Source organism: Varroa jacobsoni, unplaced genomic scaffold (assembly GCF_002532875.2).
Source record: "Varroa jacobsoni isolate VJ856 unplaced genomic scaffold, vjacob_1.0 scaffold_1166, whole genome shotgun sequence".
Taxonomy (NCBI): domain Eukaryota; kingdom Metazoa; phylum Arthropoda; class Arachnida; order Mesostigmata; family Varroidae; genus Varroa; species Varroa jacobsoni.
In genome coordinates, this window is record NW_019214068.1 from 100,067 (window position 1) to 116,418 (window position 16,352).

The 16,352-nt window shown below is 43.5% G+C and overlaps 1 protein-coding gene across 1 annotated transcript in view; it reads right to left on the bottom strand.

Annotated features, from left to right (window-relative positions):
- Positions 1-16,063, bottom strand: part of LOC111267274 (uncharacterized) — a 35,404-nt gene extending 19,341 nt beyond the window's left edge. The window contains exon 1 of the mRNA XM_022845414.2: positions 15,899-16,063. Within this exon, the coding sequence (XP_022701149.2) occupies positions 15,899-16,063 (165 nt within the window). The remainder of the gene's footprint in view (positions 1-15,898) is intronic.
- Positions 16,064-16,352: the final 289 nt, after the last annotated feature.

Consider the following 16,352-nt stretch of genomic DNA (forward strand, 5'->3'; position numbering starts at 1 on the left):
ATTACACTTCGTTTCGTGACTTTGCCACCTCATTTCATTATCTTTATTTAAAAGACCTTATAGAACCATCACAGTATCAACTCCGACTTTAGTCGCGTACAAGATCTGCAGTTTACGGCCGCTGCAACAGATGCATTGGCGATGCGCTAGTATAGAGAAGACGTTACAGCAGGGTCTTCAAAGTGCGCTTCTGTCCCTTTCAAGCCAACTCTGTAGAAGGTTGACACTGTCGATAGTGACGCTGGCACCATCTCCAAGCCCAAACATGATAGAAAGGGGTCATATTTTGGCCTCAGATACGTCGGCTTGTCACACCAATAAACAGCATGCGAACGGTCCGAATCTGTAGCTTGTTCGCTGACGGAGAAAAAGAGAAGATGCAAAAGGACCCACAGAGAGAAAACCGGTGCAATGTAGTCAACGCCAAATCCTTTGATAACTACATAAGTCAGAGCTTGGGGAAAGGGGGTAAAGGGGTGAATAATAACGTCATAAGGAAACGTCACCACGTCGTCCCGCGCCAGCGCTATTGGTGTTGTTGTCGCATTCACCGGAGTCATTCCTTCCGAAAATCTGGCCATATAGGAGAGAATAGCATGTCTCCAAGTGAACACGACGAGTACGAAGGAAGACCAAAAGATGAAGGACTCACAACGAACCAGTGGAGTCTATGTCCCACCCCCTGCCTTCTTGCCTTCGGGTCCGCCGCTTTACGGCTGACGACACCTCTGTGCAGAATGTCACCTTCCTTTACTGCTCGTGTATTCTGTTGTATTCGACACACTGTCGTGTAACTATACTACGAGTTCAGGCAGGAGGAGGTGAAACAAGCCGAAGCGGCAGCAGGGAGAATGCGCTTTGGGGCGGGCCTTTTGAGAAAATAGCCGTCAAAGGAAAATACCACCTACGTACCTACGCAACACTGGCATCCGCTGCGAGTCTCTGTACTGCCTTCCTTTCTCTCTCGCATTTTCGCGTTCACACATCGATACACATCTACAACCCACCTGGTGTAGACACCTCACTCCAGCTTAACGCGCACTGACGTCTCATACTCCTGCCTTAAACGGCGCTTGGGAAGGCAGACCTTGTAGATCGCTTTTTTCTCACGAAGCTTTGCCTGCACTCGCGTATCTCCGAACTCTATGTGCGCTTGTCGACGACACCCGTCGTCAGCGACAAGCAGCGTTGGATACAGGCTAAACACACACGCGAACTAGGCAACACGAGCAATAGCAGTAGCTCTATGGAGCGGACCAGGCCTTCAGTGCAGGCTTGCCGCCCTGCTTTACCTGCCTCCGTATCAGTCTCTTTGCCGCCTTCAGCCACTTCCGCTGTTGACTTCCATAAAACACCCGTTGTCGTATGAGAAATGGTCGCTCCGTTTGTTCGTTGGCGATGTCCTGATGCCGATGGCAACTGATTCGTTCACGCGCGTAGACAACATGTGTTCATGCCAAGAACCACTATGCGTGTCGCCGCTATAGCGATAGCAGCGGCAGCGATACGGAGCAGTAGGTAACCAGGTGACAGAGTGCAGCGTGGTGCTGCGTCAGGTAGCAGCAGCACTGAAGCACCCCAACGATAAGCGATGATAGTAGTAGTGCCTAGTAGGCTATAGGGTTTTCCGTGTCGAATCCAGGGAGATTTAGACGTCTGAACGAGCCGGTCAACATTTCAGCTTACATGCGAATCTGGTCTAGATCAATGCCGCGGTGTGGTCGTTTGCTCGCGTCGTTATTATTACGTTGGACAATTAAATTGAACAGGAGAATTGTATGGCGTTTCCAGTTTACGTATATATACTACGTGAACGCCATGTCCTGGTCGACTTTAATTCGAACACGTCGAAAGGCACATCTGTACACACAAAATGTCTGCCAATAAAACAGGTTATAAATATTACAGTATCTATATAAGGGTCGTGTGGGAGAAACAGCTTTGGCTTTTGATCTGAAGTGTGAGGTTCACTGAAGAGTTACGATTCAACGGGGGAAACAGGCAGTGCAGGCGGATCAAGTTGCACCTTATTTAAATGTCATCGTTAAGTAAGTCTCATGCTTAGACCCGTCCCATAGGGTACTAGTGAAAGAGCTCCGGGAGTCTTAGCCCGTACGTCCTAAAATGGGCTAAAACTAAAAAAAACACGTCCCAAAATATTCAAATATGAGTATTCGAATATACGTATGGCAATCTTATTTACGGCAACACTTGTAATATATAGATTAGATGCACATCTCGTGCGGGAGTGATTTTAAGGCTTTTTTTAATGCTATACGGATTACATATATTGTACGAGATTTCGTGGCAGAACTATTTGGTGGATTGGTGAACCAAACGGATGGATCCCTATAGCAAACAGTAATATTCGTGCAACACTTTCCTCGTGAATCATCCAGGATTCGTGCAGAAATTGCACGCCTGTATGAAAATATCAGATCTCTGCGGCCAAGCCGGGAGACGGGGACATTGGGGGAAGTGAGTCCTTGTTAAATAGATCGATCGACCTCCGTCACTGTGCTTGCTTAGATTTGTTTCCATAACAAACGTATAGCGTACCCGATGATTGGCTATTTAAAAGTTATAATATGGAAGCGCAGCAACTGTTGGCGTCTCGAAGATATTCGGTTTGCCAATGTACCCGTCGTAAAATATTGATAAGCCGCCATGTCCAGCATAAAGCCTGCCCAACGGTTCTCTACCCTGTTACGCAGATTCGTTCAAGGTCGCTTGCGGATGAGTGAGTAACACCCGGTACAATTGAGCGAACTAACGCCGTTATTATAGGCAACGCAATTAAAACGTGGTGCACTGTACCCTATTGTCCTGGAAGAAACAATATCATATAGTTACAGTTGGCTCTTGCGAAATACATAATGTCAATTAGCTCAACTTTGCTTCTTTTTGTTTATTACTCTGCGCATCTAATTCTATGGACTCTCAAACCTATTTAGAGACAGAGTAACCATTTTTGCCCGAAATGTAGATTAGAGCTATACCGTACCTTTTGCACGATTACGTTTGGAGGTGTATTGCCGAACAGCTAAAACTGTATTAGCTAAGTAAAGCTGAGAAAAATAGGGTGAAATTAGGCTTATTGAAATACCAAGCATGTACAATCATTACGTTACACAGTCATTTTCTAGCCGATACCGGAACAACAACAACAATTATCTATAATGGCTATTATAAGACGTAACGACGGTTGGGTATAGACGAAGAAGTCGTAGATGACAACGACTAGCTGTGACGGGATCTTCTTTACTTCGAAGAATTTCTGAGCCAGAACCCTTTAGACTGAAACTAATCGTTACTGGTTAAGTGGTCAAGGCGGCCTAACTTAGAAATGCTTCGATGCAATAATCAATTAAAAGCTGCTTACAATGGATAGCCCTTCATATATACACAACAAGTCCGTCACTAGATTAAGGAAATTACGCGTGTCCCCGAGTTTTGTGCCAGTTATATCGAAAACCTTAGACATATACGTGCCACGTGTGTTCGAATAGCAATACTCATAGTAAACTTCTTAAAATTTCCTCTCTTCCCAGATAGCTCAAATATTTGAGACATCACCCTGGCCGTGAGAGGAAGCAAGCTCAAGTTTGACAAGCGACTGCCTAATTGTTGCAAACAAAAGGGCATCCAACGAATCATCTGCACGAAAATATTTCTTTATAACGCCCTTGGTACGTACTACGATAGAGGACAAACGCCAGCGTGCACACGGAGCCAGCCATCCGTTCTCGAAAACTTCTAAAACAGCAGCGTTGTCCATGTGACTTTTGTGGCGTGGGAAGAACATTGTCTGTCAAGAACTGTGTTTCGTGGTCTAGCATACTTTTTCATGTGGTTGCATTGCTAAATCCCAGCGTCACTTCTACTTCCCAGAGTCATTGCGCTCTGAGGGGTAAAGGCATCACGTGGTTCATTCTATACTGCCATTCGAGACTGCGCGGCAAGCAATGGAGAGATAATTCTGAATTCGGTCTCAGCTCCTGTCGACTGCTAACAAGAAACAGACGCAACGTATCACGTCTTCGATATTTGGCTCATTGCTACAAGCAATCTCATGCAAGGTTCCGCAGTCACTTGAGCCTGCATTCGTCTACGTACTTGATAGTCTTTTCATTGCTACGCCCCTCCTGGGTGATGGACTTTCGGCATGTGACGGAAATCTGCTGAGGAGTATTCGATCTAACCACAAAATTGGGGTTTCGTATGCCACATACGATCGGCTGCGTAAGGAGGTAGTAGTTAGGGGCGGTTGTTCCGGACAACAGACAAATTAGAATTTGAATCGATTTATTTTCTATCGATCGTAGAGTCCGCGGCAAAGGTAAAAAGGACGCCGATTATCGCATGACATTTCCCTGAGGGGTGTTAAGTGTGCCAATCAAGCCTTAAGATGTTGGATTAGGTAACTCTTGCACGAAGGACAAATTAGGCCCAGATATAATAGCTCTTTAAATAACCTAATAATATGTGGGTGTAGTAAATGCGATTATCAACAAATATCGCCTAGACACCGCTGATCAAGACCGTGTCCATCTACTTACCCAAGCTTGATGTAACCCTCTAAATTTTCTTTTTCGTGCATAATACAACCCAAAATTTTCATGATATATCTGTTCTGCTACGTTTGAACGATCTAGTATCCCTGAGCAGCTTCTAAGAGGAGCACGTCCGTCACAACATATACACACAATTCCGCTACATTAGAAGTAAACACATGTAAATGAGCATGTGGTACTATACACATGAACGTGTTGTACACCTAGGTTCATAATAAGGATTGAGAACACGCAATGCGAACCAGAACAGGCAGACATACATCATTGTCGCAGCGGTAAGGAAGAGTTTTCCTAGTACGAACAGTTTTTGAGAGTCCCCCTCGCCGGGCTTTACCCCATATCGCCTCAACATACATGAATTCACAAAGGCTTTTTGGAGTTGCACACATATATCCTAGGTGATTTCTGTATTCGGTCCACTCTTCCTTTAACTGTAGACGTAGTGGGTTCTCCTGAGTAATGGTTTGTAATGAAAAGGAAGAAGACCCGGATGTAGTTGGTTGATGCCTGGCTGTTTCTCGCACACGAACTTTTCTCCTTGTGTAAGTGGACGCGAGCCGTCTGCACCGACGCCCCCATTTTCGCGAATGAGAAGATCGTTTAGTGGAATAATTTTTTCACTAGTGATCAAGGCTAGAGAAGGGCAGCAGTTAAACATATATACGTGACGAAATGCTCCAAAACGGGAAAGCCTATTGAATTGGTTTGTCCCCTTCCAGTCTTTAAACGGAAAGCATGGAAAGAAAAAGAGAGGGAGGGCCAAAAACTTTCTCTCTGCGTTTGCCCCTCGTCGGGGGATTGATGCTGTGGCTGTAGCGACGCAGTTTATTAGCTTCCCGCCCAACGTCTCTCGAGCGTCTCGATCCTCTCCGAAGTTTCTCTTAAGCCACTTATCCCACCAACGGAGATCCTTTTTTTCCTTCGCTTTGTCCTGAATACTCTGTAAACCCTCCTAGCTTTTTCAGCTTTTTTCAAATAGCCGCAACGACCAACATATAAAGAAAATAGGGCATTGCATTGTCATGTTAGTAGCACCAAACCCCTGGTTTTGCAAAGCTCGTTTGAGCAGGCATAGTGAGCTACGACTACTCGTTCCTTCGAATATTCGTACTGCATCGCGCCCCTCACTGAAGCCCGCCCAGAGGCCTAACATCGACGGAACGACAGACAGAGAGCAGCTACAACAACAGTAACGAGTGGGTGTTTCGCAAACATCGCCTGACGCGTTTTTGCGCTTGGCCACTAAAACGTTTCTAGCGTTAGGCACACCTCTATATGTTGCTTTGCTGCCTATGCTGCCGTTCAGTCCTCCAGCGCCATCCTCCAGCCGGCGACGACTGCGTCTTTCCGTCCATAGCGAACAGCACATTCACTACAGCTACCACAACAACAGCGAGCACCATCGTAGCGGATATGTTAATGATGGTCGGTCGTTGAAGGGGGACATATCCCGAAGTTCCCCCTGACCGTCTTTATTGCTGAGCCGTCACCAGCTCTTAATAATGCGCTATGTCATTGCTGGTTTAATAACAGTGCCATCGCACAGTGCGGAGTGACCAGTGTAACTAAACTCTTACTCACCCATATCTGTATGGTGCCTTCCCGGGCAAATTTCTCCCCTTCGAAGGTTTCCATAGGTCACCGGGCGGTTCTGGGGACATGCAAGACTTACCACAGCCCCTGTTTCACTACGAAATAATACATTAGTGGTAACCCTACTGTAGACACAAGCATACGAGGTACACTCGGTCGGCTATATCCTATGTCGATGTTGCAATCATTCTCCTGACGCAATGGCATACACTTTGTTACTGCTATGCACTGCTGCTATTCCAGCCGCTTCTTCAGTAACCTTGCCGACTTTCTAACAGAAGCATCTGCGTTAATTCGATGTGCTCCTGCTGAGGACCAATGATGCGATGAGGCGTAAAAAAAAATGCCGCCAGACTGTACACGAGTGATAAGATTTCATTTTATGTAACGCATAGTGTTGCCCGTATTGAAAAATACGAAGAGATATTTTACACCGGAAGACTGTGCGTGAATATACCGAACAACTTTATTGTTGGGACGTAAAAAAATACAGACTCTTTTTAAATGAAAATAAATAGAGGTTCGAGTCAATCAGGCGGCCGCAGTTTATAATGCATGATTCCCTTCGAACCCCACCGAGCAGCACATGACCTTGCTCGGCGTCAGTCTGAAGCTTGCCACACATATCGGACCCCTTTGCACATTGTTGTTGTATGTGACCCACTTTTCATCATCTGTCAATCAATGAACTGTGTCAGAGATGGCTCGATCATGTTCATTGTACATCTGTTTCGCAAATGGAAGCATGATTGGATAAATTATCTTTTTTTGAATTTATGCGATATCTGAATATGAAGCTTCTTTAGAAACAGCATTTTTCAGATCATGTATAACTCTTCAGTGAAGTAGGCTTAATAACGTCACTATTCGCGTGTTTCCTTTGTGACTGGTCGATGTTTTCCATGTTAACATATTTAGAACTATAGTGACAGAATCATCCTGGGGTCGTTCTTCACGACAACACACTTCGATCGTAAACAGATGATTCTGAGCAGCATTTGTGCTTTCATTGTAAAAGAATAATAGAAACATAGAGATTTTTTGAGGAAATTTCACTCATTTTCGAGTTCTTCTATCTTAAATCTGAATAAAGCCTACTGCACTCGAATCTTAGCTCTCAAACCTCATCAACATCGGCCTGACAAGACCCATATGATCTGAGATATGCCCTTTAAGTTAAAAAAAGAAAGCAGTTAGTGCTTTCCGGTAACCCAATATTATTATTTATATCGTTATTTTAAATGTTGTTGCCACTGTTTTTAATATGCAAGTAAAAAAAAAAAAGCAATATCTACAACGGCAACGATAGCGACTTCTAACGCATAGTTTGGCTAGACATATAAATATGGCGTGCTACAGCTGATACTTCAATTTGATTTGTCAGATCTACGCTAAACAGGAAATGGTCATTAAATGCAGTCGGTAAGATCCTACATTAAAAAATCGTATTGACAAGAAATGCTATTTAATGCTTTTGAGGGTGCTCGAATCATTAACACCTTTATTCATTGATTTAGTGTAGCTCTGTTGGCTCATCTTCTTCTATGACCGTTCCCTGCGAGTGCTGCTACCGCCCGTGTTATTATTTTGTAGAATTATAAATGAGTAAGAAAGTGGAAACCAGCTTGAAGGCTTCATCTCTCAAAGCGGTGCCTTGATCCGAACTGACCTCGTTTTATATATAGATATATATAATGTAGCAGGCTCAGTACTCCAACTGTCATTTAGCAGGATAAGTAACATATCTGATTCGGTAAGCAGGTCCGTTTCGATTAAAGGTTCTGGAACTTAAAATCCCCTCATATTTAGTTTTTTTTTTTAAACACCATCTAAATTTGTTGTGTATATCACGTTTGGAATAACGACAAAAATGTATTTTTTGACGCTGACCTAGCCATAACAGTTCGGTAACCTAAAAAAACTCTAGGCAACCGGTTCTTTTGAAGCATAAAACGATCAGAACCTATCGTAGTACTATACCTGACTATAGTAGTATTGTGATTTCCCTTCTGTTTTTGATACATTGTAAAATAAAATATTTTTGCATAATGTTAATTAATTCATAGTTCGATAGTTGGAACATCTTTACTTGATGTTTGCTAAAGACAGCAGGGTGTATTTCTATAAAAAAAAAAAAAAAAAAAAAGCGAATTTTCGGGCCGATTTATGTAGCGGGAAGTGTTCATCTGTCAAGTGAGCCTCTCAAGAGATTTTTAGTCTACTCTGTATCTACCTAGCTTTTCGACTACATATCGTAATACCAATGTATGTGTTGGCGTGTCGCGTGGGTAGCCACCTAACTTTACCATGCTAGCCAGGCTATTAAGTTGAACGTTTACTAAAAGTTTCCGCTTAACATTCCTTTTTCCTGAGGCGTCCAGATCCGCTTGTTCTGTTCAGGCCTCGGTTTAGGTAGTCGGCAGCTCAATCGGCTGGCCGTTTAGCTCCGAAATGAAACAAATCCATGCAATCAAACATTGTCCCTTTTCCTTCGTCCTGTGACGCTCTAAGCAGCTACCCCGCGGCAGCCATGCTCAAGCGGTGCTTGCAACCCCATGTGAAGCATAAATAACAGTTAACCTAGAGTCTAAGGTTAAGCTGCAGCCAATCTGGATCGACCATCTTTACCAGCATGCAGGCTGCAATAAGGTGTGGTCACTTGTAACGAACGTGCCAGACTTCTCTATCTTGCCTAAATGCTCTCCCTACCCATCCTTCTTTCATGGTCCTACTTTCTCCTACGTGTTGGATCCTTTCCTACTGTAGACATATGTTTTAGGTTACAGATAGAAATGAATGGATCAAAATATTTTCCCTAGTCGTTTTTCCTTAGCTACGCGGGCAAACCGGGACCGTCAATTCCGTGCTACGTGATGGGTCAAGTGTATTGCATGTTGTAATATTCGATGCCATAGTTGGCTTAATTGCACTTATTACTTTGGATGTATGCGCAAAACTGATGTGAAAGCCAGTGACTAGTTCTGCTTAAAAACAGCAGGAGATATGCGATCAAGCGAAAAGTCCGGATAGCGTTCACATCGATTCCGAACTCACAATGAGGGCATGGTGCCTGCTACGACGTAAACCTCTATCGAGCATATAAACGCGCAATGGTAAATCAAATAAATAACCATATTCATACGGCCCATATCAGTTACTATAAAATCGTAATCAAACTCTTTTCATCTCGGTTTAGTCAATACAAAAAAATAGACCCATTCAGCTACCGTAACATGACTAATTACAGACAATCGTTAACCATCTGAAAAACGCCATCGTCACCTAAGCGCGCTACTGATCAATCCGATTTTCTCTCACCCACTGAGCATGAACTGTGAAATTTAGCCACTTAGTATATCGATTAGTTCAGTGTGTGTCCGGCGAAGTGTCTCCTCAACACGGAAACAGATTTCCCTATAGTATCAAAATACTGACTGAATAGTCCTCTATTTAGGGAAGCCGGTCTAGGCAACAGCATCAGCATCGTCAGCGGCAGAATGGGCTTTTAGCTTCTACAGCTCTGCCCTATCTGTGTCCCCGCCACGAAACGAAGAGGGGAAGCTCTCGAGATGTCTCGACCTTTTCGAAGCTCTAGTTTCACTATATATAGTCTAGAGGCGCACGTATACGATCTTAAATGGGTCCTCTGATGACTGTGTCTACATTCGTAAGTGCGACCTCAGTTGGTTTGTCTTGGTAATCCTTAACGAGCCTACTCGCCTTGGATGCCCTAGGGGCACCGAGAAGCTCGAGCTTAGTGATCGAAGGCCATCAGCTGGAGTGGATCACAGCGATCCTACGATGCCGTATAACCTTGCCAATAGTAAATAGCCCTTCTCGTAACTTCCAAAAATTTATACTACTGCTAACCCTTCATGCGAGAGCAACGTCGACGCTTTCTGCGTACATGTTCAGTTTTGAAGAAAGTTGACTGCGAAATAATTGACGGGGGCGGGATAAGAAAACAACTGGATATTTACTAGCGAGCTGCCTATTATATTTAATGTAGAAATAAATGAGCCAGATGCGACCGGAATGCATTAATACCGCTTATGTTTTTTTCATGAATGCCCATAAAGTTTTCCCATGCTTAACAAAACTATGCATACAAATAGCGAACAAATTCACAATGACTGACCATTTCGAAGTGCTAGATCAGGGTGCTTTAGTTAGTTTTTGTATTATAATGTTAAAGTAGCACAAACACTGATAAAAGCATTAAGTTTGTTTAAAAAAACAAGACACTAAATAGAAAATAACGGTTCGCGTGAAATCGTTAGACCGAGCTGTAGTTGTTTTAGCTGGAGCACCTGCCGTCTATTTACCATTTGCTATGTTCAGCAATATACACCTTAATACCTGTACATTATTTCTTAGATAAAGAACATTTGTCTAAATCTCTAAATGCTTTATCTCGTCCTTCATGTGAAGCCTGCATCAAATGACTTTTAAATTTCAGTAGCTCAAAACGCTTGGCAGACAAAATTGACCAGAGAATATATTCGCTGGTGTATAATGGTGGCAAATAACCCGGAATCCCAAAGGAACTTTTCATCCCTCTGAGGAGAACTTCGCGATACTGAATGTCAATGCTATAAGCTAAGTGTGCATTGGTATCGTTCTAGTGTACCGTGTTTGTCCAATCTATAGCGCTAATTTAACTGTACACATTGTGTACCAATTAATCGCCCAACTTTTGCCTGCTTGAGAACATCAACATCAAGAATCACAGGGTAATGACTAAATAGACCTCCTTTGCCTGCTGGTAGCTCCGGCGCTTTGGCGCTCCCATGCCTCCGGTCGTCGCTCGACGCAGGTAGGACCTCCGAAGATGTGCTTTGCAAGAAAGAAGGCCTATAAGACGGTCGCTGATCGCTGAAGTTTTTCCGGCAAGTACGGCGACCGATTCGGAGACCCAACGAATGTACAGTCACAGAACCAGTCACGTAATTATAGGCTCACTAAACCTTTTCGATGATCGCATAACAGCGAGTACTGATGTCCTTTGTCAAAGTATTGTTGCAGCCTTTAGAACGCACAGCTAAATACACCTAATTCTACACGGTCTTATAAAATTATTCTTAGAAATACATAAAGTTAGAAACATGACCTTATTTATCCCCCAGGCTAGAGCATATACAGACCCAAAGCTACGAGTTTGCGGAACAGATTTCTTTAGAGCGCTTTATGTGCAGATCTCGTTTATAAACCTCGGGCTATTCATACCTACATCTACCAAAGTTTTCTGACTTCTGCAGTACCCACTAAACTTACTTGTTCCTATAACGCTGGTCCTGGCTGGATCCTTACTTGTTTCAACGCTACATCCTTCAAACAATTCAGGGTTCGAGCAGGCTCTACTCTGTGTTTTTGAAACAGGTTTACCGAATTTTGCGTCTATCCCGTTTTCGTTTGGAAAAAAAGATGTTATATTTGCCAAAGTCGTTCGTGTCCCACCGGCGCATTGCCATACAAGGTAGATGCATCGCTCGAGCAGCGTGTCAAGTACGAGGTGTCCATTAATTCAATTCATGTTACTCGCTAGAAAGTACACAATCCAAGAAATCAGACACTCGATGTAGGTTCGTAACGAATCGCTGATAAGATGTACACTCAAGAGGTAAACAGCTCCTAAGGAAATAAACTGTTATCGATGCCCCACGTGTGGAGAATGACAAAACTAAATAGACCATAATATACTTAACACATTAAAGACAACCGTTGCCAGGGGAGATACAAATTATACTTAATATTACTCCATACCGCATATTCTAGCATAAAAAGCGCTCTAAACGGTTTATTAGTTTTTTAAAATGTTAGTTGAAAACAGCTACGGCATCGGCTTATACAACTTCACAAAGCGCGTTATAAAAGTTGTTGGTTTTAAAAAAAAAAGAGACACTACATGGGCCAACGATGATTTAGTATGAAGTAGTCAGTCATTTAACAAAACTGGAGAGGCCATGTTGATCTTCCGAGATGAGCCGGTGCTTTTAGTTAGGGGCAATCGCTCATTATATTAGCAAGCTAGCTAGGTCGTAAGTTGGCTAACGAGATCGTTATGGGGCAATTTTTTTTGCTCTGACAAGTTGACATAGTTTTCACGATGATCGTATAGCATATTCGGATTTGAAAAGAATTTTGCTGTTAGCTATTAATGAACGATATAGCCCTAGGAAAGGCTCAAACATATAGGTCGTTCTGCTTTTTTCTTTGCACAACAAATTTCACTTCTCAAATAGGTCCTTATTTTTTAAACTTCGCTAGCAAAACAATCCATTGATCTGAATGTATTCAAGTTTTAAAATGTGTGCATACTGCCAGCTTAATAGTATTCGCCTTTGAGAGCGATGTTTTTTTTTTTTGTTCAAAAACGAAAATGCTGATACTGTCTTACCATCGTTTATTTGTATGGCGAAGCGTAGCACATTGAGCTACTGTAAAAGGGGCAATATTAAAGCTAGTGGCATAAGTTTAGTACGCTGGTGATGATATTCGTTTTGTTCACTACACCTTTTGCACCCTCAAGCAGAAACCAGGGGGTCTTTGCCTTTCATGGGACAGGTATCTCTCGTCTCTAATTCAATTCTCTTCCGAAAGAGGATAATCAGGTGCGCGCCAAGTATAGAGAGCAATGGAGCCAAGCTCAGTGTTTGATCATACGATTCTCCCGGCCTTACTATCGAGCATGCCAGCCGCAGGCGACACCCCACTATACTGTAGCATACAGATTAGATTGTGTTTTATTTAGGCGTGGAAGTAACTAAGGCACACGGCGACTAGGACACTGAGGAAGAACAAGAGATAATTATCTGACTTCAAGTCTGTTGAAGATCTGTTGACTACGTTTATGCACTAGGTGTTAGATAGCGTAAAAATAGGGTACGAGTTCGCTTTGTGATAGGTTGACCTTATTTATTATCTATAGAGATATTTCTTTTGATCAAAATAAGGAACCTTACTTCTCAAGAAAAAACATTAGTGTCAAAGCTCTCTGCTTTATTGACGGTTTTGATGACGCTGTTTTCAGTTGTTTCAGGAAATCGGAGAGCTCTCCAATATGGCCAACTTCAGAACCGCTAATGATGTTGTTATTTACCATTGCGTTTCCTTTGTCCCCGTCCACTGGGTAACATCGGTAACATTATTCTTCATTATATCGTCGCAGACAACTTTTGTTCTGTGAAGCACGCATATACGAAAATGAGAGCCAATACTGGATGGTACTAAACATTTCTACCGCGTAATGCTCATTATTTTGTTCCAGCTTTTATGGGAAACGAGAAAAACATCGTACGCGTTTCCATACACGAGTTACGAGGCCGATCCCAAGCTCCAAAGTGAAAACGAATTTTCAATCAGCAGGAACAATGCTGTTCGTTTGAAATTGAGCCAGGGACTAGAGTAAACTAATGTAACTTTTTCTTTTCTCTCACCGTCTACCTTGAGAGAATGCGGCCCCATGTTTGTTTGTTTTCTGTTTTCCTGTCCCAATACATATCCCAGTCAAATCTATACGTGAAGTTTGGTCGCTCTGGGCGTGAACGATAGACTCACGACATATTTGTGCATTGTCGTTCATAGCCCTTAGCCTTACTTAGACACTCGTGAAATACGTTTTTCTCCGACTGCGGAAGCTTGCTCAATCCCAAACTGACACGAGGATTTAATAAAATGCGTTGGGATGCAAAGAGAACGCAATGTAGCATTCTGCATCGAAAAAAAAAATTCAACATCCTGTAGTGCTCTCCATTCCTAGTGAACTCTTTACTCACTGTTGAAAAACAAATACCACCTTACCGGGCGTATTGCCATAAACAAAATAGCATCAATAGAGCTCACATATCCCGATAAGCACACACGTGTACATACACTCGTAAAATATTCTCTAACAACGGCGCTGATGTAGCATCATCCTCCCAATCCCCTTAGAGTCCTTTAGCTGACCCCAGTCAGGCTTGGCTTGCGCACTGGTTTCCTGCTTACCGGAAGCAAGCCCCAAAAATTCATCGAGCTTCACAACCCCTACGATCAAAGCTTTTGTATTGTACTTCAGAAACAACGTACTTATATCACATGGTAGTAATGGAAGGAAGAGTGCTGTTCATGCAACGACTGCCTCGCGAATCAGTCGACACGGTTCGCTACTTCTGTCCCCACAGGAAATACACACAAAGCATTGGACAGTGTTGTCGGTCGCATGCTGGCTTAAAGCAATAGCGGCCGGCTATCCAAACATCGGCAAAAGAAAGAAAAGGGTCCTTTATCCAGGCGGACAGACCGCAGTGGGATGTTCACATACACGGCAATCTTCGTGACTTTCTCTACTTCCTCTGCCGTATCAGCCTCCAGCCGCATGTTGTGGATGCATTGCACAAAAGCTGGATTCGTAGGCACGACCTGAAGCAACGAATGAAGAGCCTCATGAAAACTGCAAATAGTCAGGTTAGAAACACTCGGGTAATTGTTACCCATTTGCCTGTAGCTCGATGATCGAGCGACAGCCGCAAATACAGCGACGACAAGGTTGGTATAATCATAACCGAGCTCCCCTGCTTCGAAGCTTCCTGCAATGCACTACATCCATGTCGTTTCGGTGTCAAAGAGTGGAAGCAACTTGCAAGGTCCAGAGTATTTATTAGCATCATTTTACTTGGCAATGGCATCAAGCGATGTCAGCGACGTTGCTATCCAGCCCTCACGCGTTACCTCGACACACTATCAAGAGGCAACTAGTTTCATGGCTGTTAACCAATAGGGCTAAGGCAGCGGTAGCAGCTTAGTTCATCGTCCGGTTAGACCTAGATGACGCCGTCTGTTCTGTCGAAACCATACCCCACCGAAGTAGTGATTGTGATCCTGATGAACACAGGGGCCCTTTTGAAGCTTTGCCTTTCTCTATTCGTCGACGGGAACAACTGGGTATGAGCATCTATTCTCTACTGTGCTTAATGTGTATGCCACTTTCTATCTTGCCAGTGTTAGTGAGCATTACTGCATCGACTCGCACTAACAGCATTGGCTACCTAAAAAAAAAGTTCCGCGCAGTACTCACTGTAGACCCATCATGCACAGCTGCACCCCCTTAGGGTATGGCCAAGACGAAACATGGAACACTAGTCTATACTAGATATGGGCAGGGTATTTGTGGCTTAAGTTCAATTGCATCACGCGATTTTGTACAGATGCAAAAAGCATCTGTAAGCGTTGTTAATGGCTTCCGAGCGTCTATGCAAGTTATCAGCGATATTTACCATTTGTATAGTATGTGTGTGAGTGTACGTTTCTATCTGAAATGCCTTGGTGAGCATGCGGCTCTATTTAAACCGTATTGTTATCTAATGCTAGACTGATCTGGAAATTTTCTCTCACGAGCCTTTTCATCAGCTGAATAAGTTGAATTACTACAAGATCGGTGCAAAATACAATTTAATACAACATTAAATGCTGATTTTAAGCATCGACTTCTGCTGTGGCGCGAACCATCATTTCATTCTTCCAGAGTAAATTATACATCATTTTTTATACTAGCCACCAATTCGTTCTCGAATACCATGACAGTGAGGACGTCAAATTGCGGTCCACTCTAGCTTCGCGCTGAAAAAATATCGCATTTGCTCCTGTTCTTACTGAGTTTATCGTCGGCTTGAGTTCAACAAAATAATTTACGTCTGTCTTCACTAGAAAGGTCAGTTAGCAGGTTTCTACTAGCTGCGTTCCAACCGACCCACCGTTCCTTCCAGCGCACGATGTGGCTCTTTGGCGCCATCTGCGGCCTTACGCTTGGCCATATGGGGAGCCTTTTCGAGAAGACAGCATCCTTGGGGAGAATTTTTGACGAGTCTTTGCGCTAGTCGACGTTCACTGCACAGGGTGATTCCTATTGCTTTGAACATCGGCGCGCGGCGGGCGGGCGGGCGGGAGGAGATTCAGCTAAATAGTTTATTAGGACACAAGGCAAACAGGGAGCGTTTGGGAAAGCGAGATGAAAAACGATGACCTTGTGGAACGGAAAGTGATACCTCCACGTTCTCATGGGTTGAGATGGCACACTAAGAACATCTCGTAGTCTTTTTGCCATCGAAGAAGCTCCGCTTGAATCTGCTTAGCGGGAAGAATCGGGTATGACATATCATATAGATATGGCTCTAACCGGATGGCACTGATTTTTAAGCGAGTCTCCAT